The following is a 27,368-nucleotide window of genomic DNA, read 5'->3' as shown; positions in this document are numbered from 1 at the left end:
TTATTACAATATTTGAAAGCTATTTCTTTGAGATTTATAAATCATGTTAATATCATTTTAATTAGTGGTTATATTTTCAAAATTTTAAATTTTATTATTTATTTATCACTTTTATTTTTAAATTGATTTGGATATCCACTAATGTATTTATATATTTTATTTTTCAGATAAGAGGCCACCATGATAAATTTAAAGACAATTCCAAAGATTGAAGCATTAACTTTATTCTAATTTTTGAAAGCTATTTCTTTGATATTTGTGGATCATGCTAACATTATTTTAATTAGTGATTATATTTTTAAATTTTTAAATTTTAAATTTTATTATTTATCTATCACTTTTTTTTAGAATTGATTTGGATATCCATTAATGTATTTGCATATTTTATTTTGCAGATAAGAGGCCACCATGATAAATTTAAAAACAATTCAGAAGGGATTGAAGCGTTAGCTTAATTATGATGTTTAAAACTATTTCTTTGAGATTTGTAGATCATATTAACATTATTTTAATTAGTGTTTTAGTGCTAGGGTGGAATTTTTAATTTTTATGAATAATTTTAATTAATATTTTATTCTTTTATGTAAATTAATTTTATAGAATTTAAAATTCATTTCATAATTAAATATTAAATTATATATAAAAAAAATATTTAAATTAGTATTGTGAAAATTTATACAATATTTCTTCAACACTTGCGAATGTTGCATTTCGTTGTTATCCACAAATACTATATGGTTAAAACAACAATAATGAAATATCGATATAAGAGTTTTAAGAGACATTTAACAAATGTTGCTAAATAATTCATGTACAAACATTTATAAATGAAATTTAATTATAAAATTAGATATGATGAATAACTTTTACCAACATTTACAAATATTGACTTATATTTATATTCACAATTGCTATTTTGTTAAACCAATATTTACAAAAGGTCGATATAAGTAATTTAAAAGACCTTTAACAAATGTTACTATATAATCTCTATAACAACAATTACAAATGTTGCAATATTTCAAAATTAATGTGATAAAAACTTATGGTGATATTTGCAAATGTTGCACAAAAAAATGTGTTGCTTAAGCCATATGCAAATGTTGGAATAAAATCTATATTGAAACTGTTTACAAATGTTGGGAAAATATCACGATAAATGTCAGAATATATAGATACCTAAGTTTCTTGAAAAATGTCATAACAAAAGTATCACAGTCGTGGCAATTACAACATATAAACATTTGTTGCAAAAATCGGTATAGAGCTATTACAATGATTTTTGGCTATTTTACGACATATGACAAATGTCGCAAAAACTTTTTGTTTTAGTGGATAGAGATGGTATGTTTCAACCACCATAGTAAAGACTCTTAAGTAACTGCTGTAGGGTATTTGTACTTGGTAAATATTAAAAGTGGATCACTAAAGAACTCTTAGACCAAACACTATTATAGAGAAAAGAGTTATTACATTACTGAGAAAATCATTATTACCTAAGATTGTTTCATATAAATCTTATGTGTTAATTATATTACTTTGATGGTATCAATTGGTGATACCAAATTAGAGGTTATAATGTATACATAAAGGTTTGTAGTCATCCAAAGATGGGATCCATCACTCCTATCATAGGAGAGAATATTCTAGATTGCTTTTCTTATGTGTTGGCTAATAACTTATATGGAATAATTATTAATAGAGGAACTAATATATAAAATATTATATTGGGGTCTCACATATGAATATCTCTAATTTTTGGATTAAATTGTAATTTATTGATGGGCATGATTATGATTATTAAAATTAGTATGAACTAATTTGCTAAAGATGTAGAGATTCCAAACATATCCCACGCTCTAACCTTATCCGATTGCTTCCTATATATATATATATATATATGATATGAGATAGATTAGGGTTTCAACTAACAATTATTGAAGGCTACAAGAAAGCCCTATTAGTTGCTTGAAGCAAAAGAAGCCATCACTTCTTCTGGATCAAGGGTGAAAGTTCAAGAGCATATTGTACTTGTTGGAGGATATTGTGTTTGTGAAATCTCTGTGAGGTAACCTAATCTATCATATATATTCATGTGTTTATGTGATCGATCCTTAATGATTAATCAATTGTTAATTAAATATCAATTAATAGTAATTGATAACCCTAATTTGATTAGAATGATTATTCTTAACTCTAATTCGATTAGGACAATTTTTCCAACACTCACATGGGGAAAGTTTCTTATGCCTCTAGTAATGGAAGTCTTATGTATGTCATCATGTGTGTAAGATTAAATATAGAAGGCCTAGTAGGAGTCGAAAGTCGATTTATTGGCAATCAATGAAAGCAACACTAAGGGTCCGTTTGATACGCAAAATTTTGAGGTATAGGATAGCACAACTTCTCTTGTCCTTCGTTTGATTTGTAAAAAGGTTAGGAGTACAACACAAGACAAAGTTAGAGTACAGCACAAGTAGGCAAAATTTTTGTACCACCAAAACCTCGGTACAAAAAATTTATTGTGGTATAGTACAACTAAAAGTCTAGACTACCCTTAATAAACATTAAAAATTACAATCATGTATTCCACATCCCACAACGCTCATCCCTCGATCTTACATCTCCTTCTCTTCCTTCACCGACACTGTTTATCATATTCATAGTCTGATCTCCCACTCCCTCGATCTCTCTTTCCTCCTCTTTTTCTCCTATTTTCCTTTCTTCTTATTTTTTTTTTCTTCCCGTCTCACTAAAATTTTAGGACCTTTTAAAATTTTAGAGTTTCGAGGGACTCTCCCAAAAGAGAGATTGATTAAGAATTCACGTTGAAAAGATACGCGTTGTTGAGATTGTAGGTTTAATTATATTTATGATTGATTTATAATTATTTTGCCATATTTTATAGTTTCTTGATGGTATTTGTGTTTTCATTTTAATTTGAATAATATATAATTTTTTAGTGAGAATTATCTTGATCAATATCTTAAAATTAAAATTTTAAATCATAAAAATTAACATAATTTGTATTTATATTTCTATCCAAAAATTGAAAATTTAAATTGAATTATATATATTTTTCATGTTGATGCACATAATATAAAACAATTATATTTTTAATAAAAATATTTATGAAAATTTATTGCTTGGTTTCATGATATCTTACCAATTAATTTTTATATTTAAAGTCTATTGGTTGGCGACTTGAAAGTTTTTACAAATTAGTACATATAGTATTAAAAATTTATAATTTTAGAAAATCATATTTACAAATTTTATTATTTAATCTCTTGACAATTTGTAAATTTGTTTATATAGTAAAAACAATGTGAAAATTAATTTTTTGAAACCTTATTTTCTTTAAATTAGTGTATATAATATAAAAATATAATTATGATTTAATAATATTATTAATTATAAATTAGGTTATATGATTATAGATTGTAGTATATTTAATAAGATCATAGAGTACCAAATTTTATTGTTTAGTGGATTGACATATTAACCGAATTTATCATGTATTTTTTTTGTAATAAATATTTTTTCCTATATTTTAAAAATTAAAAAAATACAATTATGATTTAATAACTTGATTAATTATACAAAATTTAATTAGGTTAATATTAAAATTGAGAAAAAAAAACTTTGAAATTTACTTGTGAAACTGTTTAGTGGATTGACATATTAACCGAATTTATCATCTATTTTTTAGTAATAAAATATTTTTTCCTATATTTTAAAAATTAAAAAAATACAATTATGATTTAATAAGTTGATTAATTATACAAATTTAATTAGGTTAATATTGAAATTGAGAAAAAAACTTTGAAATTTACTTGTGAAAGTATAAAGGGTATCAGAAGTAATTTTACAATAATTTATCCAGTACTTTTAAGAAATTAAACAAAGAACAGTATAAAAATTTTTGTGTTGTCCATAAAATATCAAATAAGGTACAATACAAGTAGTTGTGTTGTACCACAACTACTTGTTTTGTCTGTACTCTTGTGCTGTACTTAGTTATGCATCAAACGCACCCTAAGGGTCCGTTTGATTCGTTAACGAGAACAGCACAAGCAATACATTATAGTACAAGCAAATAGTTAAAGTACAGCATTGTGTTGTTCTATGCAGGGGCGGAACCAAGGGGGCTAGCGGTGAAGCCACTCAGGCCTGGAGAAAATATTTTTAAAAATATAATATTTGGTGGTTTCGATTTTTACTATCACTTAATTTTATGTAAAAATACAATATTTGGACACATAAAAAGTGTGGAGTGTGGGTGTGCTTGAGTGGTTAGTAGGTTTATCAATCAAGGTTTTGGGATTTTTGATCACCGAGTTTCAACTCACATTGGTGCATTTTATCACATCTTATTTTTAGTTTAAAAATTACTATTATTTCAAAATTTTTAATAAAAATAAATCTTATATACAAATTTTTGCATTTTTCACATTTATTTTTAAATTTAAAAATTACTATTATTTCAAAAATTTTAATAAAAATAAATCTTATATACAAATTTTAGTAATTTAAAAAGTTTGAATTGATCGTGAAAGGGCATATACATATATCATATATGTTATAATGTCTCATATATATCTTTGAAGTGAAAACAATGAGCTTTTTATAAACAATTGTTTGGTTGTTTGTAGTGAGGATGATCGATTTTCTAGTATTTTTAAAAAAATACTATCTAAGATGTATTCTTATTAGTTGAATTATTGAAAATCTCATATATTTTCTATCGGTAAAAACAAAATTGTAAATTATAATTTATATATAATATAGTGTATTAATTTTTGGTTATATTAGCACATTATTCTTCATTTAAAATAATTATTTTGTTAGATTATGTTTTTGCCTTTTAGGTTTTGATGCTCTGAAGTAGTCACAGTTACATGTTTGATTTTCATTGGGCAATACAAATTTTTTTTTTGTATTGTTTAGTGTTTGATTTGCATAAGTACGGAACACAAAAATAGTATATTTTAATAATACATTTTTACTATTCTATATTTGTTTTATAATAAAAATATACAATAATATTTTATAAAAATCTTATCAAATTCTACGACACCCAAGAACATAGCAACAAGTTAAAAAATCAACATAATTTTAAAAACATTTAATCCACAACAAACAAACTTTAATTACAATCTTAATCCTAAAAAACAAATAAATAGATAGATAAATAAATAAATGGATATAAAATAAATAAATAAATAAATCATATTATCACTTTTGTAATGAGTAGTGTAATTTTTAATTTTAAATAGGGAGAATTTTGTCATTAAGTTGTCATGTACTTCGCTAAAATTTCTGTACCGTGGTAAAAAAAATTAAGAAATTGTGTTGTACTGATTCGGTGGTTTGTGTTGTACTCCCACCCTATTTGTAAATCAAATACATAACAATAGAAGTTGGCCAAATTGACCCTAAGTTGATAAGTGGACTCTTGGGTACTTAGAGAGGTTGTATTAACTCACATATATGTTTTAGGATGTCAAATTTAGGTTTACAGGTTATAGTGATGCCAATAGATGTACACAATAGAAGGTTTATCAATTAGTTGGACCATGAAGCTACAAATGAGTATTGCATTTTTATCTATTAACGCAGAGTACTTTTGAGGTCACAGAAGCTAGCAGAAGAGATAATATGTTATGGTTTCTCTTAGAAGAATTGAGTCACAAGCTTGAGAAGAGCAAATTAAATTATGACAATCAAAATATTATTCATTTACCAAAGAATATTGTTTATTGTGCTAGGACAAAGCATACATAGGTATGATATCACTTCATAAAAGTCACTTATGAAAAAATAGAGTTTTGGTGCTCGAGAGTTGAGAAGATCATAAACATTGAAAATCAAGCCTTCAGTTGAAAGATTATTAGTGGATACCACATCAGGAAATCAAGAAGAATAATTGATATTAATATAAATAGCAAATTCTGTAAAAAGAAATTAAGAAGAATAAGTGATATTATCATGAGTAGCAGATACCACATGAGGAAATCAAGAAGTACAATTAATATTACAGTATATAAATAGCTAATGCTACGTGAGGAAATTAAGCAAATAATTGATATTAACATGAATAGACAATACCACATGGGAAAATCAAGAAAAGAATTGGCATTGCCATGAATAATGGATACTGCTTGAGGGAACTTAAGAAGAATAATTGACATTACTATATATGTATAACATGACACTACATGGAAAAATCAAGGATTACCACATGCAGCATGGAGATATGAGCTTGTAAATATTGGGCTTCTCCTTTCATTGATATAGCTTAGAGTTGAAGAAGAATACAATTATTCTTAAAAGGAGAAATAACAAGGTTTATTTGTGAGAGTTATTTACTTGGGGCACTTAGCATTGGCATGAAGATCGCAAATGAGTGAATGTTTATAAACACTTGTAGAGATTTCCTCTTTTTTTATACTTATAATGAAGATCCACAGTAGTTCTATGGGCATTAACTATATTAATATAATTAGTAGGTAACTGATCACCAATTCCTATCTTGTTTCCTTGGCTTAGCATCCCAATTTCTTAGAACTCTAAAAAGCAAACTATGGTGGCTTGTTCTTATATTGAGGTTGAATATCTCTTGGCTGCAATAAATGTTGCTGAGTTCATTAAATTTGTTCTACTCTTACCTTAGTAGAGGTGAGACATAATTGATCCTTAGCATCTCACTCTATAAGGGAGTTAACATCTTTCCACTAAAGATATCATCTTGATACATGTAATCTATGCTTTTATTCAAGTTTTTATTTTTCATCTAGAACATAATTGTGAAAGTTCAAAGTATATGCATTAGGGTAGTCATGTCTCCTCTCCAAATCAATTAACACACCTTTACCAAGCCACGAAACTTTTTACTTGTATGAGTAATGATATTTTTGCAAAATAAGTTTATCAAATAAGTTTTCCCGAATGATGTGGATGCCAAGTTGACATTCTTGTCAACATCAATATCATTCATTCTTTTTATTTTTATTTTTATTTTTTTCCAAAAAAAAATACTTAAATTTCTCTTTATAATTTAAGTTTAGGCCTTCGTATTTAGGATTTAGTATTATGCCTTTTGGTGGACAGGATATGATATAAGAACTGGATAAAAATAGGAAAGGATATGTGCATAATAAGCTCATATCATATCCTACGTTTGGTGCGCACCGAATAAGCCATTAAATAGTATCTTGTTATCTTATTTTACGTTCGGAGTGGTGACAAGATATGATATGAATGGATGGTATGTAAATATACAAAATTACCTTTTAATTAATATCTTTTTTTAAAAATAGATTTTTTTGGATTTTTTCCATAAAGATTTATTTATCCATAGATTTATTAGTTTCAATTAAATTTTTAAAAAATAAATAACCTATAAATAATGTCCACAAATATATTGATTACAATATCATCAACTTTCAAAAATTATAGTTTATACTTTTTTTTTTATAAGACATAATAAAAAAGAGATTTAAAAGAAAAATAACTTGGTCAAATAGACCGAGAAACAATTTAATTACACTTCCGATGCCAAAAACCCTATGTAATGAAATAAGTGTTTAGTTGTTGGCAAACTTCTTATCCCAAGCATCGGGTTATCATGTGCTCGGCAGGTTAAAGTGGACCAATAGAATTAGCCTATCATAACATATTGGCACACCAAACAAAGGATAGTAGCAGTATAAGATAACTTATCATATCATATTATTTTCATCATGCCCACTAAACGGGGTTTTGGTTTAGTGTTTAGTATTTAGAATTTTGGTTTTTAAAATTTTTGATATAAGGTTTTGTAGTATTTGGGTTTAAAATTTTAAGATTTTAGATAAGGTTCTATAAAGTTTTATAATTTTTCTAGAATTTATAGATTTATACCATTTGAATTTAAAATTTATGATAAACCTATTTTGAATTATTTATGTTTAAGATATTGTGTTTTTTTTAATTATTTATGTTTATCTAGTTTACTTTAAATTTTTTATTTTAAAAATTGTATTTAATATTTGAATTTCTTTTTTTTAATTAACCATTTTATCCTTTATCTTATAGCTGATATAAATTTTATTTACTTTTAAAGCAACACATCCTCTTTTATTGCTTGATACTTTTTATATCATAAAAAAAAAGTTAATATATATATATATCTAACTTAAAATTTTATATAAGAAATTATTTTATAATTAATATTCTCTTTTACCTCACTACAAAGGGATAATATTAATTACTTTTTTTTTTAACACAAACCTGCCAAGTGGCCCATGGCAGGCTATTTTTGGTTTTTACCCCATATTTACTCATAATGACCAAATTTATATATATATATTCAAAATCTAATATGTAAAATAAATAATAACCCACCTTATTAAAAAAAATCATAAATATCCCTAGCTTATGCACTAAAAACAAAAATAAATATAATTATTATCTACAATTATGTAAATTTATTAAATAAGTCCCACTTGCACTTAAAACAAGAATAAATATAATTGTATAAAATTATGCAAATACCCCCTTAATTTTTCATCTAATTAAAGAAGTTACAGAACCGCCCACCTATAAAATCTCGCCCTCGGACACGGCTTCTCGCTCTCTTTCTCTCTGGTTCTCTACTTCCATTGAAATCATCTCCGAATCACTCCTCTCTTTGCCGAAGATGATGGTCTCCGGCGTGAAGCGCGAGCGCATCGAACCGCAGGTGGCCGTGCCGGTGGTGATAAAGTCCACCGTCATCGAGTTGAGCAGCAGCGATAGCGATTCCGACGCCGATGTTGGTGTGGGAGGCGGGACCGGGAGAACTAGGGTTTCTAACAGTGGTTCCGTTGTTGGAGGGCTTGCTAAGAAGGCCAAGGCTGACTCTGCGCTCCCTCTTGGGTTTCTTGATCCTCTGCCTCTTGAGGAACCCCGCGTTGCCAACTCGGTGATGAGGAAGGGGTGTCGGCAGTTCTGGAAGGCTGGGGATTTTGAAGACGTTCCCGTTGTTGATTCCACGTCGGTCACTGGTAGTTTTGATCGTTCTTTTTTTACCGTTCTGCTTTGATTCTTTTGTTGATTGTTTTGATGTTTGGGGTTTGGAGTAATGGATTGGCAATGCTGGGGTGTTGGATTTTATATATATATTTATTTTGGCATGCTTTCTATGGATTTGTTGAAAAGAGGAACAGGGTCTTCAATCCTAGAAGAAAGTTTACTATTTTGCTTTTTGGAATATTCTTATGTTGGAGTGATGAAAATATTGTTTTGTGTGATTGGTTTTTTTGCTATTGTGAAAAATTTCTATGATTTGAAGATTTTAACATACTTGAAAATTGATGCTGGAGGAGATCAAGGATATTGTTTAGATTTTGGTTCAAGGTATCATTAAAAACTGCTTAGCGTCATGGCAACGTTTCATTAATTTTGAGTGGCATCACTATTATTTGTTTTTAATAGAAAATTAACTGCGATACTGGGTGATGCATTTAAAACTTTCCATAATCCTCTGGGAAGGACTCTTGATAAATTGCTATTTTTTCACTTTTTTACATTGCTGTGCATGGTTATTGAAATGGTTCAAGTTCTAGCTACCATATAGAATTTGATGAGTTTTGTCAGATTGATTGATGCTTATTTGCTTATCTGATGAGTTTTATGAAAATACTTGATAAATTACTATTTTTGACATTTTTAGATTACTCTTCGTGGTTATTGAAATCCTTCAAATTCTGGCTACTTTGTAGTGTTTGACGAGTTTTATCAGATTGATTGATACTTAATTGGTTATTTGGTATTTAAAATGGTTGCATTGAAGTGATATGTTCTGCAGAGCTAGATTCTTCTTGGCGGTGTTATCATTTATGCCTATTTCTCATTTGGCAGCATATTAATTTTTTTTCTTTATTCCTTTTTACACATGCTTTTATTCTTAAACTCTATCAACTTATTTCTGTAGTTGGCATGGATCATGTGAGAGTTCATCCGAAGTTTCTACACTCAAATGCTACCAGTCACAAGTGGGCACTTGGAGGTAGTTTTTTTAACTCATTGATATCTACATTGTTCTGAGAGCTATATACAACAGCAGCAGCAGGAAAAGCCAGTAGTCCTAAATATTTGGGATCCACTACATGAATTTTTCCCTTCCACATTGTTCTATTAAAAGCCAAAAGATTAGATAAATCAAAAACATACATATCATTATGTAAAGTTTCTACTAAACACTTTTTCGGTCTACCTCTACCTCTTCTATGACCATCTACCTTAAGCGCTTAATCTACTATATATATTTGTGTGTGTAATACATAATATGGAACTTGTTCACTTGACGTTAAGTTCTTTTAGCTAACTCTTTTTCTGTCTTGCAATTGGACAGCTTTGGCTGAACTTCTGGACAATGCTCTGGATGAGGTGACTTGGTTTTTCTAATTCGTGAGTGATTCAAGATATGTCTGATTTTTTCCCCTTGATATAGACGTTTTTTTCCCTTTCAGGCTTGCCATGGAGCTACATATGTCAACATAGACATGATGGAGAATAAAAAAGATGGAAGCAAGATGTTGATTGTTGAAGGTATAGAGTCTGCTCTTCATATGACTCGATTGTGAAAGTTGGCTCCTTGTTCTTCACCTCCTGTTTTATAGTTTGATAAATGCTCAAAATTTAAATGTGAAAAACATATTCTTGATTTTTTTCTTGTTGCTAATGATTGTTTATCATGTTTTATATTTGAACTCTGCATAACCTCATGTATGATGTTATAATATATTCATTATTTCTTAAGCATGTTTATATTCTTGTGCATTTTGTGGATGACGTAAAGGTAGGTTGCAAAGTGCATGCATATGTTAGTAATAAACATATTTCCCATTTTGTTCTCATCTTCTGTTGTCCTTTTTCTTGTTGTTCTCATGTTCATTCTTTAATTCTCTGTCTTTTATATTATATAGCTTACATATCATTGAACATGTTTCTTGAGCTTGCAATTTGAATGGCTAGTTACCATTAGACAAACAATTATTTTACACTCAAACGATATGAGATATCTATAAAATGGTTGAAAAGGGTCCTTGTAAGGCTAGTGCTCTTACTTATGCTAGCTATAGAGGATATTATTCTTACTTCTATGTTAAAGGATTGTTTTGATTTGTCATGTAGATAATGGTGGTGGCATGGATCCAGATAAGATGAGGCATTGTATGTCTCTAGGCTACTCAGCAAAGAGCAAAATAGCAAATACTATTGGGCAGTGTAAGTTTATTTAGTCATTTAGAGTGCAATGATGTATTGTGCAAAAGCTTAAGTGGTATTTTATTTGTTTTCATAATTATTTATCTTTTTGTTATGCATTGTAGATGGAAATGGCTTTAAAACAAGCACCATGAGACTCGGTGCAGATGTGATAGTGTTTTCACGGAGTCGCGGAAGAGATGGAAAAAAAGGTCTCTCTCTCTTTTTATATGTTGTCATCCTTACTGACCAATAACTAGTTATGAATTTTCTCACTAGTTGTTATTGTTGTTGTTGTTCTCTTTGGTCACACAAATTATGCATATTCAAATAATATCTTTATGTTGGATGGTTGTACGATGTGTTGGATAATATGATATCATGCTAATTTCTTTCTTTGGAGTTTGGAAATGTGCATTATGTGTTATTCAAATTTGATTTAGGATTGGAAATATTAAATGCAAACAAAACATCTTATTTGAGCATGATTTAACCCAAAAACTTAAAGCTTGTAAATTGAGAGACCCAGGCTTATAATATTTAGATCTATATTTACCAAATTAATCGACGTAGGACTATTAGTTAATTTAATAGGAAACATTGATTTTCTTATTTTGGCTTTGACCACATGGGATATGTGTTTGTACTTATTATTAATTTTTTTAATTTATCAATTTATTTTACACATAATTATTCCCATCATTTAGTAAGATATAGTGTGGATTCACCTTGGCTCATCTTTAATTGAGTGCATTGGATTAGTTATTTTTCTTTAACTTTATGCTGCTTATGCTAACCAAGTAATTCAGCATTATAAAATCATTTATAGGATAAATTTTATCTCTTAATGTATATATATATATATATATAATTATGACATATTTGAGTTGAATTTTTCGAGTAGCTATACTTGTTATTGTTCTATATTGATTTTTGGCATTGCCTTGTTATTTGCCTTGTCTTCAAATAACTAATACTTACAGATCTGAAAATTTCCTTTAGCCCTACACAAAGCATTGGGTTGCTGTCCTATTCATATTTGAGGAACACGGGCAAAGAGGATATTGTAGTTCCAATGGTAAGTTTATTTTTAGATCCTTTAAATCTTGCTTCGTTAGTTGAAAGAGGGTAACATAGGCTAGTTTGATACAAGACAAAGCTGTTTTGGACCATAGAGCTTTTTTTATGGTTCTTCACTCTTTTTAGATGCCTTCCATAAGTCACTTGCTGCTAAAGTACAGGAGCTCCTAGCAGCTTTAAACCCTTTTTTTTTTTACAATGTACAAGAATTACTCTTTGTTGTCCATGCGCATGTGCTATTCATATGGTAAGCTGTTGTCACAGACTCGCAGTCGCAACTCTCTTAATTACCATGGGAACTGAGAAACCCACATGTTTTCACATTCTCTCCTCTCAAATGAATTTGGAGGCAATTTACCGTAGGATGTTCTGCATACCATGTGACTTATAAGGTAATTTGTTCCCCCAAAACAAAAAGGGCAGTTGTAGATCTTAAACAAATAACTGGGTATATCATACTAGCATGGATTCCACTGTTGTGCAAGAAATCTATCACCACATAGAGATATTAAATATTGGCTTATTCATACCTGTGCTTTCCTCTTAAATTTCCCTATCTGAGGTTGAATTTTTTATTTACTTTTTTTTTTCCTTGTAACCAAGCATGGTAGATTTTAATTGCTAGACCGCTTCTAAACGCTTCATCTCCTTGCAGCTTGATTATAAAAAAGGAGGGCAGATTTGGAAGAGAATGAGAACATCTTATTCCATTGACTGGAATACAAATCTAAACACAATCATTGATTGGTCTCCATATTCAAGTGAGGCTGACCTTCTACAGCAGGTAGATCCTATTCTTCTTAGTTTAGATTAGATGGTTATTTAAACATAAACCACTGGATAATGTCAAAATAGAACTCTTCTCTGGCATCTTCTTCTTCTCATCCATGTATTGCATAACTTCGAAGTGACGTTTGGATCCTTAGCAGTGCTCTACTGTTCTTTTATTGGGATTTGTTTGTTTGCTTCTTCTCATCTTACTGATGTCTTCCTTAATATTTTCCTATGCAAATAAGTAGTTGCTTTGCTGGATGGCACTTTTGAAGTGACTTTTGGATCCTTAGCAGTGCTCTACTGTTTATTTTATTGGGATTTGTTTGTTTGCTTCTTTTCATCTTACTGATGTCTTCCTTAATACTTCCCTATGCAAATAAGTAGTTGCTTTGCTGGATGGCACTTTCACTAGTTGTAGTGTACATTCAACTCTTTCAAAGTGGATGAGTATACACATCTTGCTCTGATTTCATCATGGCTTTTTTTAAGAAAAAAATGTTTAATCACCCAAGTATACTTTGAGGCCTGATGATGCGTCATGATGTCTAAGTTTCAAACTTTGTTGATGTATTTTGGGCACTTTATTTTATCCTATGCATAACCTTGAAGTCTACTACTTGTTTGCAATTTTTGAATTGGGCATTCTGTTAACAACAATAACAAACCATTAGTTTCAACTACTGGGACTAGCTGCATGAATCCTTCACTTCCACATTGGTTTATCAAGAGCCAAAAGACTAGATAAACCAAGCTTAAACATATCATTTTATAAAGTTTTTGCTAAATAATTTTTAGATCCACCGCTTCCACTTCTATGTCTCTCCACCTAAAGGTCTTCTAATTTTCTTATGGGGCATTTACTAGTCGTCTAAAAATATGTCAATACCATTTTAATCGATTCTCTCTTAACTTGTTAGGAATATGTGTCATTCCAATCTATTTCGAATAAATTCTTTCATTAATTAGTTTTTCTTGTTAATGCATGGCATCCATCTCAACATTTTTGAGTATGCTAGTTTTTAACCATCCAACATTTTGATCTACATCATATCTGGCGTAACAACTGTTTTATAAAACTAACCTTTCAATCTAGGAAATTTTATGATCACATCAAACTCCAAAAGCTCTCCTCCATTTTATCCAACTCATCTTAATCTTAATTTTGTTTATGACATTTCCTATAAGTTCCCTATTATCTTGGATTATTGAGTTTGGGTATTAAAAACCTCTACTCTCCTATTCTATCTTTTCCCTCCTTTCTACTCGCCTTATTATTGAAACTACAATTTAGATATTTTGTCTTGACCATACTTGAATTCCTTTGTTTCTAAAGTATTCCCCCATATATTCAACTTTAAGTTGACACTTTCTTTACTTTCATCAACGATGACTATATCATAGGCAAAAAGCATATACCAAGAAATCTGATCTTGAATGTAGTAAAGTAATATACTTAGTCGGTTCATCCATAACAAGCAAGCAGGTAAGGACTTAATATTGAACCTTGATGTAGACTTATAGTAACGGAACTCTCTAATCTCTCCCCTACAGCTTTAATGCTAATGAAATAGCTGTCATATACATCTTTCATTCGGTCTGCTTATCTAGTAGTAACCTCTTTCTTTTGTAAAACCCACCAATGGGCTTCCCTAGGTACCTTATCATATTTTTTTTAGATCAATAAAAATCAAGTGCAAATCTTTCTAATTTTTACATATCTCCATCAACTATCTTAATATATAAATTTCTTCTAAAGTTATGCAACATCTTCCACTTGGTTCTCGTGAAGAACTTGAAAATAATTGGGAAGCCTATTTGGTGGACCTAACTTGGACAAATAGCATTTATAAAATCCTATCATGAAGCTTACTCCTAATCCTTTGTCTGTCTCCTAATTGTCATTATTGCACTCCGTAGCATTTTGAAATGTCACTGAAAATCAAATGTTTCTCTCTCTCTCTCTCTCTCTCTCTATGTGCGTGTGTTTTTATCATATATATGAGTAATATCTATTTTTAACTTTGGTGCCTTGCAGTTTAGCAAGATGAAAGATCATGGGACTCGAGTGGTCATATATAATTTATGGGAAGATGATCAAGGGAAGCTAGAGCTTGATTTTGATGCTGACCAACATGTAAGTTTCTGTCATCTTGCAGTAGTGATTGCTGTGTGCTTCTGTCTTGTGTTATGGTTGATTGGTGTGATATTGATAACTATTGTTGTTTGTCTGAGTTACATTATAATCTATGCTCATCTTCTACTTTCTTTGTGTTTCTTTTTTGAATCAATTATGTTGAGCTTTATTGATTTTTTTCCATGGCAGGATATTCAAGTTAGAGGGGTCAACAGGGATGAGAATAAGATTCAAATGGCTAAACAATTTCCCAACTCTAGGCATTTCCTAACATATCGGCATTCTCTTAGGGTACCCTCTGCACTTCTATTTATCATCATATAAATTACATTTTAGGAAATAAGAATAATTCATTTTTTTTAGATTCTTATATTCATTGTATTGATTGCTTTGAGTGATTTATGGCTTTCATTTGATAGTTAAAAACTGTTCCCTCACTTTTTTTCTGATCTATATCCCAGCTTTTTCCTTTTTGTACTATAGTATGACTTGTGTGACACAGTTATTTCCTATTATTTCCTTGTTGGTTAAATCATCGTTTGATTTTATCAATGTTTAACATGAAATGCTGTTTGCATTATTGTTGCCTTTTTCCTTTCTGTATAGGCTTCCATTTACATCTTAGAGTTTTACTGTGTTACATCAACCATGATGTTATGAGCACTTTTATATGCAAAAGATTCTGTACTGTATTAGTTATAACAAACGTGGTGAGTGTATTGGAAGTTAAGGTTTTGTTGCTTTTGAACAAGTGCAGGATGCTCATTTTATCTTGTTAAGGAAGATTACATTTTCCTGTATATGATTAGTATGATGGGAACCATTCAATTCTTTTAGTTGCTTGTCTGTGTTTGGGAAAATTCTGATTATTATTTTTTTGCATTGCCTCATTCTCTCATCTTGCTTCACCGGCTATCTTCCACATGTCTGGAGTGTAGTTATCCTTTGATGTGATTATGTGTCATCTCTTATATTTAGCTGTTCAATTGTCCTTTGTCAGAGCTATGCATCAATGCTTTATCTTCGACTTCCTCGAGGCTTCAGAATGATTTTGCGTGGCAAAGAGATTGAACATCACAATATTGTCACTGACATGATGATGAAGGAAGAGGTTACCTACAGGCCACAGCCAAGTGCAGATGGTGTTCACAAGGATCCAAATGTAATTCATTATACATGTCTCTTAGTTTGAACTGAACTAACTGGCTCTTGAATGTGGACTACCTAAAGACTAATTGTGCATTTTCTGTGGTAGATGGTTGCAGTTGTGACCATGGGCTTTGTCAAAGATGCCGAACACCATATTGATGTCCAAGGATTTAATGTCTACCACAAAAATAGATTGATCAAGGTGTGGCTTTTCTCTTTAATGTTTTTTGAATATGATATCCTATATAGGTTTATTTTATCTATTTTTGCTTCAAAGAATATTTTAATAATTTGATTGGGAGGTTTATGGTTTCTGATCCTTATCATGTGCTGTGGAAATTAAACAAAGCATTTAACAAGTATTGATTAGGAAGGAGAGAATTGCGTGGTTAGCAGCTATTAACTTTTCATGAACATTTCCCCATGTACTAGTCTAGGGCCATGTGCACTCACAGCATAATTTAGATGCTGTTTAGTTGCACAAGCTCTTCCATGCACACCAGTTTTCGAGAAAAACATTACTATTTTAGATTCAGGATGTACCAGTTACAAAATATATGATTTTTATATAAATCCAAATGCCTCCATTTTTGTAATGCTTCGACTGATGTTCTAAAATTGAATAGGGTTCCACTAATTTTTTATCTCTTATGTTCATAACAAACCTACAACTCTGGTTTCTTCAGAACTTTTTAGCTCTTTCTTTGCCTTGCATGCATTCAGCCTTGGATCTTTTCAGGTTTAGCTGTTTGGTCAGTTTATTAGGTTCTGCTGCTAAAATTTTATTGTACCTGTCAGCCATTTTGGAGGGTCTGGAATCCACCAGGAAGTGATGGCCGTGGAGTAATAGGTATTTTAGCTCTCTAATGATTAAATTTGAATTAGATCTGTTATATTACGTGAATTTGAGTACGTGGTACAAAATTGTTGCAGGTTCATTGGAGGCTAATTTTGTTGAGCCAGCACATGATAAACAAGATTTTGAAAGGACAATAGTGCTCTCAAGGCTTGAAGCACGTTTAGTTCAGATGCAAAAAACATACTGGTACGTGTTATCGTCTATATGATTGCCATGCCTGTTGGCTGGTGTGAAGAAAATAGTAATAATTTTATTATTTGAGTGAATTATTTTTTTCTCTAAATTTTTGTTATTTTTGCTTTTAGGTCAACCAAGTGTCATAAAATTGGCTATGCTCCAAGAAGAAACAAGAAACTTATTGAGTCAGAGGATAAGGGTATTCCATTTACTTTATTCACACCCCCGTTTTGTGCTTTTTTTTCTCTTCTATTAATCTTGATGTGACTTTATTGATAAAGAAGCTCCTGTGTGCATGCCATTTACCATGCTAATTTTTTTCTTTTATCTATTTATTCGTGTCAGAGAGCTCACCTGAAGCCTATCAACCATCAGCTCGGCGTTCTGGAAAAGGTATTTTTTCCAGCCATTGGATTTCTTTTTTATAGTGAATACTCTTCAGTTGGATTCAATGGTCTAGCATACCTTAATCAGGCTCAAAAAACAGTACTTCAGCTATTGGATCTATTAAAAATAGAAATCATAAAGATGAGACTTTGGGCGTTGCAAATGAAAGAACTTCTCAGAAGTCTGGAAAGAATTCTTCTAGAAGGTCGGCATTGAACAGAATAATGCCCGATAGTGAAGAAAGTGACTCTGAGGATGAATGTATTCCCTCTGACAGAGCAGTAAATGGATGTGGTGATAAGGCTGCAGTTGCTCAGAAGTCTGTCACAAAAGACGGTGTTTGTCCATCCTTGTCTTCCCCTTCTCCCACTAAGGGTGGAGGAGATGTGACAGCTGACAAAATGACTACCAGATTACAATCAAAGGTGTGCTCAGCTATTTCAGTTTTTATACACTTCTTATAATCTTCTTGGGCATCTTTTGAACCTCAAGCCAGAATGTTGGGTTTTGAAAATGTATGCACTAAGAATTCAAGTCGAGACGCAAAAGCAGATGTTTAAATTTCATTTAAAATTTTAGTTCAATTGTTATATCTTCGAAGTTGTTAGCTATAGTTAGGTTGAATATGGTTGAGTATATGCATAATTTTCTTGTGATGCCCCCTTTTATTGCCGAGGGCAATAAAGTTTCTTTTCCCTCAGCTTTGTATGTATCAGGCTTCTTCCTTGGGTATGTCTTTACACTGGATTTAGGTTTTGTGTATAGATAGCCTTTATTACTTTTACTTCAATGGAAAGTTTTCTTAAAAGTCCTATCAGGTCCTCATATGGTTTGGTTGAGTTTTCTGTCATCATTAGTATAATTTTTGTTGTGTTTTCCATCTAGAATTATGCTTTCTGTCCTAGGTCCTCTTTGTTATATACTTGAAATCCTCATCTTCCGCTTGTTAGATACTAATCAAGCAAATTATCTAGACTCGGTTCAAACCATTAGCTTAAGCTTATAGCATGAGAGACTTAACTAAACTAATCTAGACCAATGTGGGTCTATTAGTTACTCTCATGTGCCTCCTTTGACACATTATCTATTTTAGCTAGCCACATTGGAAACGGAACAATTACACGAGCTACGATTCCATGTTATGCAAACCAAACACATTATATAGACTCGATTTAATTCAAAAGTCTAAGCTTACGGGATGCAATACCCAAACTTATGTATTCATATACCATACTAACTTATCAAATGTGAGGTTATCATATTGTGAAGGGTAAGGTTTTGGTCTTGGAAAGGCTGAGAACACTTGTGAACTCAATCTTATGTGTAGTCCTTGTTAAATCCTTTTGCTTCAATAGGCATTAACTTATACATTATTGTCAGCTTCTGCAGTTCAATGTTCTTTATAATTCAGTCTATCTCATTCACTTTTATCAAACTGGCAGACCACGAGCATTGCATGTGATGTAAATGGATCTAGACAGGAGGAAGCCGAATTAAGTCTCGAACAGTTGAAAGCTGAAAATAAAGATCTGAAAGAAAGGTTTTATCTTGTGATATCTGAGAACCGTCGTCAATGTTCTACTGATACTTTAGCTGATTCAAATATTTTAACTATTGTAGATTACGGAAAATGGAGGAATCAATGGCAATTGATTTACAGAATGAGAAGGACAAGAATAAATCTTTGGCTGAGCAAGTGAGTGTGACTCTATTCTACTTTCTTTTTGTTTAATATAATCATGTTTGGTTATATGTTGCATCATGTTTGGTTTTTTGTTGCACAACTACCTTATAGGACCTTTTATATCGATTAACATGAGTATATGCTTCAAATATGAAATTATGTTGTCTTTTCCATTGTTGTCTTCCTCCCATCATGTTTGGTTTTCTATTGTGCAACAATCTTATAAAACTTTTCATGTTGCACAATATGAAAATATGCTCCAAACAGAAATCCTATTGTGCCCTGTGTACACTCTTCTTTTCCATTGTTGTCTTTGATGTTTTTCTAATTGTTTCTTTACTGTAAATTTGATCATTCCAAAGACATGTTCAATGCTTTTCCCTTCCATGATGCTTTGTTTTCTATTACACAAACAATCTTATGACTTTTTTCCATGTTGCGCAAGATGAGTATATGCTTCAAGATAGAAATCTTGTGTTCTCTGTTTCCAGTGTTTGTCTTTGATTTTTTGTTTTTTTTTTTGTTTTCCTTAATAAAATTTCAGTATTCCAAAAATAGTTCGCTGCTTCTGTTATTCAATCACCTTTAGAAAAAAACAACTGATATATCTTTCTATCGTTTTCACCAAATATTGTATCTTTCTAACTGATTTTACTGATGATAACACTTGCTCTTTTCACCAGTTAGAAGCAGCCGAGAAAAAACTAGAAGAGCTAAACAAAGAACAAGAGGCATTAATAGATATATTTTCAGAAGAAAGGGTTCGTCGTGACAAAGAAGAAGAAAATTTGAGGAAGAAGTTAAAAGTGAGAATCCTCTACTTCAATCCACATGCCCCTGACATTTTTATTCTCATCATTTCCCCATATTTTTATGAAGATTAAAAACATACATGTATAAGATTGCTTAACGACGACAAATATGTTTATTATTTCTATTATTTTTGTTCTGACTGCAGGATGCGCAGGCAGATATTCAGAAATTGCAAAATCAGATGTAGCTGAATAATTTTCTGCTGAATAGAATTTTGTTAAATCTTTGTGCTGCTGCAATTGCTTTGGGGATTAATGAGGGGGGTATCTTATTTTTGGTTATTTTTACTGGTCATTGATTATTGTACAAAGTGCAAGTCTTTGGTAGTGTTGACTCATGGATCAGGTTGGTATTTACCCACATATTAATTTTGGTTTGACCGGGCAAGGGACACAATGACCCAATACACGGTTGTATATACGTACATGTCAGTATTTATATCTATATTAATTGGGTTTAGCTTGTTTTCTTTTTAACCATTAATTAATTTTGAATTTTTTTTTTATAATAAGATCCAGGTTTCTTGGGCAAACCAATAAATATATATATATATATATGTATATTATGTCAAAATCAAATTTGCTCAAAATTAAATTAAGTACTCAAATAACCAATATAATATAATTATTAAAAAATATTAAATTATGATATATTATACTAGGTTATGTCATAATTTTGGCTTATCCAAATAGGTCCTTTAAAACCCAAGCTAATCTAATCAATAATAAATCCATCTTTTTGTCAATCTTCCTTACCGGTCATTTACATCAGATACATATCTGGACTGGCCTGGTTTATCTAACCAGAAATACCCAGAATCAAGTCTAAAATTGGCTGTTACTTTTTGAACCAATTTTAGTAAAACTGGACCAAGACTTTGTGACATTCTTTCATTAAATTAAAACATTGTTGTAGTTTTAAAGGAAAATGATAATTTTTCCCTTAAGAAATAATCTATACTATATATTAATTCTATCCCTTATAATTTGAATAATTGACACGTGATTAGCTTAAAATAAGGGTTTGATGGGCCGTAGGAAAAGCAATCATAATTTCTTACAGAATATTTTAGAAAATCGAGATTTTATTTTTCCACCATTATTGTTTATATTCAATTTTTTATATTATTCAAAAATTAAATTCCAGAGTTTAGCTTTGTTTTTCCCCCTTTCTTTATAGACCTCTCCAACTGTACATAATGAATTCCACACTTTCCCTCTCTATTCTTTCTTTTCCCTTCTTCCTCTCTAGCTTGTGAAAAAAAAATCTACCCGAGCCAAATCTCCTCGCTCAGGCCTCCTCTCCGGCAGCCCTTTCCCAACTTCGGTCACCATTGCTGGATCTCACCGTGCCACACCAAAATTTCCGCTAAATCTATCATCCGGCACCAGATGTGCTACCTGCCCTTTTTTTTCCCTTCCTCCTCTACGCCCGCCCTTTTCCTCCTCCGGTCGCTACTAGTGGATCTAACCACATCGCACCGGATCTTCCACCAGATCTACCGCTCTCATCTTCCCACCGGCCTGCCTGCACCGCCAGATCTCCTTTCCTTCTCCGGTCACTACTGCGGTGCCGATCTCACCGCATCATAACAAATCTGCCGCAAGAGTCGCCGTTGACATCACCATCACCGATAACTGTTAATATCAACACAACCTACGTGTTCCGACCGTTCCTAACTGGATGTGGATTGGTTTTAACTCAAAAGTATTGTGATTTGGGTTCTGAGGGTAAATTATTTCGAATGGTTTATTCAAATATAATTGATTTTGTGTTTTAATTCTCCGTTGAAGGTTTATTTTATAGGTACAAGATTAGGGGGAAAAAATACTACAAAGAAAGATATTGTTTATTTTAAAATTTTATTTTAAAATTTTTGTTTATGGTTTTCTTCACAGGGGTAAGATAATAGAGAAAAAAAACTAGAAACAGTACCATTTCAGTTCAATTTTTTTTTTTTGTTGATTTGCCTTTCTCCCCATGAAATTTTCATTTTATATTTTATTTTATTGTTTTATTTTTGTTGACAGGTACTAGATTGGAAAGAAAAAGATCACAAAGGCCAGTTTTTACCATTTAAATATCTTCTCTTTAAATTTTTTATTCAAGGTTTGAGTTGTTTTTCCCTCTCTTTTTAGATGCAAAGGAGGTGAATGAAACTAATGAAAAGTTTTTATTTATTTATTTTAAATTTTTATCCCATGATATTTTCTTTTTTTTATTTATATGTAGATACATAAGATAATTAAAGTGTTTACTTTTAAAATATCAAAATATATGGTAATTAACAATAGTATTATGTGAAGAGTTGTTCCACATCCCGTTTAAAATACATGAAAAGCATTATAAAAATAAAGCTAGAAAGATAATATATATATATATATATATATACTTAAACAGATTAGTAAAATTATATTAAATTGATAATTAGATTAAATTGATAATGTAAATTATAATAATTAGTAAAATTAATTTATATTTTGAAGTGCTAAGAGTGCCCATGGGAAGAAAAGAAAACTAAATAAATTTATATATATATATATATTATAACCCATATATATAATAAAAAATAGATAGCAGTTTTTAATAATTTATTTTTTAAAAACATTAACAGATCTCTCTATCTCAAATACTACTTTCAAAATTAGAATTTGTGTGTTGTTATACTAGCTTTTTATTTCTTTATTTATTTATTTGATTTTTCTTTAATCTTTTTAAATAGTTACCCTTTTTAATATACATTAAAAAAAGATCATATATAAAATTAATAAATAAGAATTTCATTTTTTTAATTTTAAAAAAATTTGAAAACTTATTTCCGTTTTTATTATTTTTTTCCCTGAAATTACAAGTTTATTTTCATTCCTTATAAAATCTTAAAATTTCTCAAATTTATTTAAATTTTTATTGTCTTAAAGAAAATTGAAATTATTTTAAATTTTATAATTATAAATCTTGCTTTTTTTGTTAAAAAAATAATTCTCTTTTAAAACCTATGTTTAAACAACTTAAATAAATTTTATTTTTTTTTAATGATTATCAATATAAAAAGATGTACTGATATAGAAAATAAATATAATTTTAAAAAAATAATTTTTCCTCTGTTTCGATAATAATTATAAATAATTTTTAAAGTTTGAAGAACGTGAACATGGATAAATAATAAATAGATAAAAAAAAAATTAATGCCAAAACACATCACATGTGCTTATCCACAATTTACTCATATTATTTTTTTTTTAATAATTTCAATATTGTTTCTTGAATAAATTAAAAGATAAAAATAAGACGGTTAAATTCTTTTGAAATAATGGCATATTGATATTGATTTTCAATAACATCAAAGTTTTTTTTATAAATTTTTAATTGTCTATTCAAACATGTTTCAAAATTTTAATTAACATTTGAAACATTATTCAAGTGGGAGAATTTTCTAAACTAATCAATTTTCATGAATATTTTAAATTTTCCTCAATAATATATAGTAATTAATTGATTATTTTTTCTATGTAATTGAATTATTTTTGGAACACAATAATTTATTTCATTTTTAAATCATAGATAATTTTTAATATTTAAAAAATAAATTTATACAAAGTGTTGTTTCCTTAGAGAATATAAAAAATAGAAAATTTTCCTATTGCTCTTCTAATGAAGCTCATTTTCTTCCGAATATTTAAAAAAATAACATTACAAAACTTCATCACTAGACGTTATTCTTGATAACTCAACAACACAAATAATGAAAAAATCAAAATAAATAAAAATATAAATATAAAAAAAAAACATGATATTGATATTTGCTTCAATGAATGATATAAGCATTGATTAATTAAGATTAATGTGATAGCTATAAAATTAAATGATATGTGCAAATTTTTCTTAAACAGTAAAGTTTGTTGGGTGTAATAAATATTTACATTTTTAAAAAATTTATAAATTAGTTAATTAAACATATGGCTATGTGATATAATGGTGGCTGATGCTCACAAAGATGTTAAGTTCTTTATTAATTTTGGTTTCATTCAATATTTGTAGATACAAAGAATAATCAATGGCTTTACTTTTAAGCTTTCAAAATACATGTCAATACAGAATAGTATTATATGGAGCACTATTCGAAACCCCTTTAAACATACAGTTAATGTCTTGTAAGAATAAAAACTATCAAGATAAAAAAATATATAATTAGATTAAATTGATAACGTAAATTATAATAATTACAGCCGCTCATGAAAGTATTAATTAGTTTAACTAATTATCTATGAATGTGGGCTTTTGCAACTTGCAAATGCTGCCTTTCATTTCTTTTCTTAAGTTGGTTCAAGACAATGGTAGTATTTTTATTAAAAGAAGATGGGTCAGTGCAATGAAATGATAGGCTTCTTGGAATCCCTATCTAGAAAATAAAGCTTTTTGTGCATAAAGTTCAACCATAGAAATTCGTGCAAATAAAGACCGTTCTTCAATGCAAATAAAGGCATGCTTTCAAATCAGTTAGCTTTATACAACTTTTATTTAATGCATGCACTGTTACTCACATGCAAAGAAATTTAACCAAATGGATCATTCTAACAATCAATGCATAAATGCATTGATTGTTAAAAAAAGTCAAAACCTATATAAATTATTAAGCATACAATTAAGCCCGTGAGTAAACAGTTTAATTTCTTTTATTTAACAATATCTTTAAAACAATTAAATTCTTTATATATACACACACAGAGTTGAAGATTTCTCATGCAACCAACTTCAACAATAGCCAGATATGTGTAAAATTTTTTAAAAAAATTTTCTTTTATTATATCTGATTATATATATATTAAAATTCTATAACATTAACAATAAGCTATTTATATATTGAAAAAAAAATCTAAATATCACTGTTACGTAGTAGATATTGTTATAAATTTTTTCTTTGGTATGCTTATTTTTCAAAGTGAAAAAAATTGATTAATGGAATATGTATTAGCCATTTCTAAGATAAATTGTCATCAATTGTTTCTTTGTTATTTTTTAAATTTTTTATTTAAAATATAATGTATTATTATTTATGACCATTGTTTTTTTTAATAATATCTAATAATAAATTTATATATGTATTATATAAAATGAGGTTTTTTTTAATTTATAGTTTTATCATTAAATCATACATATGAATTACATATTTAAAATATAATATTAATGCCACGCTCTTAACGAAAGTAAAATAGCAATAATTTATAAACTAAAAGTTTAAGATTTATATAATAATAATAATAATAATAATAATAATAGCCTTTATATATATGTATATATATATATATGGATTCGTAATCTAAGGACGCCCCTAGATTTCAAATCTAAGAACGCTTACATTAACCGCCGTAAACCAGGCCAACAACACCTACCTTACTTTACAAAAACCTAACTCAATTCTTCCTCCAAACTATATATATATATATGGCTAAACATCATCTGCGGACGTTCGTAGAGTCGTCCGCAGAGATGATCATGATATTTTTATAGGGTTGGATGGGCTGTGATTGATTCGATTCTTTGTCTTTGAGATTAATTGGGACCCAGTTCGGATCAAAAACATCTCGTGCATCCCACTTTTTCACGTGCTTATGAATAGTGCAGTGTTACTTTCGCTCACGTATCAGCGTACCGCTGGATTTCAATCCAACGGCCCATATCAACGTTCACAGATTACGTTTCTGTGAACGTTGACAGAGGATGCAACCTCTATATATATATATATATACATATATGATTGCATGTAATTATATATAAACAAAGGTTACTAAACACTCTTGCAACAATTATCATACCGCATCTATGGACATGGCTGATTTACAATGCACCATCTTTCATCCTCACAATAGAAGATGATCTAGAGCATCGACAGAGTACTTAGGAGTACGAAGGAGACCATGGGGACGTTATGTAGCGGAGTTTAGAAACCCTTATACTAGGACGAGACACTGGTTAGACACATTTGATACATCGGAAGAAGCAACAATAGCTTATGACATAGCGTCAATCACCTTGAGTGGTAATAAATGTTCATTACCATTTGCTTAAAAAAATCTAAAAGTCAAAATACCCCAATTAAAAGACGATCTTTAATTTTACTATAGAACTCTCCAAGTTATTTAATTTATAAAAAAATTTATTTATATATTTACAAAACCAACTATTTATAAATTTACATATACCCGCAGCGTAAGCGCGACCGCCCTATTAGTTATATTGATTTGAGTGTTAATAAATGTTCATGGGTTTACCTCATGCTAGTTGTATTTGAATGCTTAAATAATTGTAGTTATTATTTGAATATGTTCTTGAACTATTTTTTTTATTATTATTGATATGTATCTAATTGATCTTGATATGCATTTAAATATTAAATTTAACTAATTGTATTTTTTTTATATTATTGCAATTATATTTTATATTTTTATTATTGATATATTTTTTTGTATTACATTACTGATCCCAGTTCAACCCAAATTGATCACCAATTGAACCCTTATCCTATAACCCCTCAACTTCAATATATCAATAGACCAGGTCTGAAAATATTGTATACATCTTCTAAAACTAAAAATACATGCAATAATAGCAATATCGTTAATGAAATAAAATTCAAAACATATTTATACACTTTACATATTTAAAAAGAAAGACATAATAAATTAATCCTCCCATGTGTGCGCACACACCCTCCTCATTTATGTGCATGCACAAGCACGCTCTCCCTAAACCACATCTAAGCCAAATAATGCAACCTTCAAAAAATAATAATAATAATAATAAATAAATAAAATAATGGGAAAGAAGTAGAAGGATGGAGAGTGAGTGAGGATTAAGAAAACAAATAAGAGTGCAAGAGTAAAATGGAAAGAGGATATATGTAGAGACGTGTTTGAAGAATCCAGAGTGAAAACTGAGTAGGAAACAGTGTGAAAATGAGCTAAAATTACACAGTCAGTTTTGATCACAAATCAAAGACTGTCTCCACCACATTTAATGAGCCACCAAAGACAAAGCAAAGAAAATCCTCACCGCCACGGTCACCAATGGATGCTTAAGTT

The 27,368-nt window shown here is 29.7% G+C and overlaps 1 protein-coding gene across 1 annotated transcript; it reads left to right on the top strand.

The window, feature by feature from the left end:
* Positions 1-8,624: 8,624 nt before the first annotated feature.
* LOC120270428 (protein MICRORCHIDIA 7-like) lies at positions 8,625-20,572 on the top strand. The gene is made up of 21 exons (XM_039277435.1): positions 8,625-9,029; positions 9,959-10,033; positions 10,379-10,413; positions 10,497-10,575; positions 11,161-11,253; positions 11,358-11,440; positions 12,233-12,310; positions 12,968-13,096; positions 15,122-15,220; positions 15,410-15,511; positions 16,221-16,382; positions 16,476-16,571; positions 17,168-17,219; positions 17,303-17,414; positions 17,534-17,604; positions 17,751-17,798; positions 17,880-18,217; positions 19,235-19,332; positions 19,413-19,488; positions 20,160-20,282; positions 20,435-20,572. The coding sequence occupies exons 1-21, from the start codon at positions 8,684-8,686 to the stop codon at positions 20,474-20,476; spliced, it is 2,337 nt and encodes a 778-aa protein (XP_039133369.1). The 5' UTR covers positions 8,625-8,683; the 3' UTR covers positions 20,477-20,572.
* The last annotated feature ends 6,796 nt before the right edge of the window (positions 20,573-27,368 follow it).

The sequence above is a fragment of the Dioscorea cayenensis genome, chromosome 10 (genome assembly GCF_009730915.1).
Source record: "Dioscorea cayenensis subsp. rotundata cultivar TDr96_F1 chromosome 10, TDr96_F1_v2_PseudoChromosome.rev07_lg8_w22 25.fasta, whole genome shotgun sequence".
NCBI classification, from domain to species: Eukaryota; Viridiplantae; Streptophyta; class Magnoliopsida; order Dioscoreales; family Dioscoreaceae; genus Dioscorea; species Dioscorea cayenensis.
Note: the sequence above shows the minus strand (reverse complement) of the source record. Positions and strands in the feature narration are given on the sequence as shown.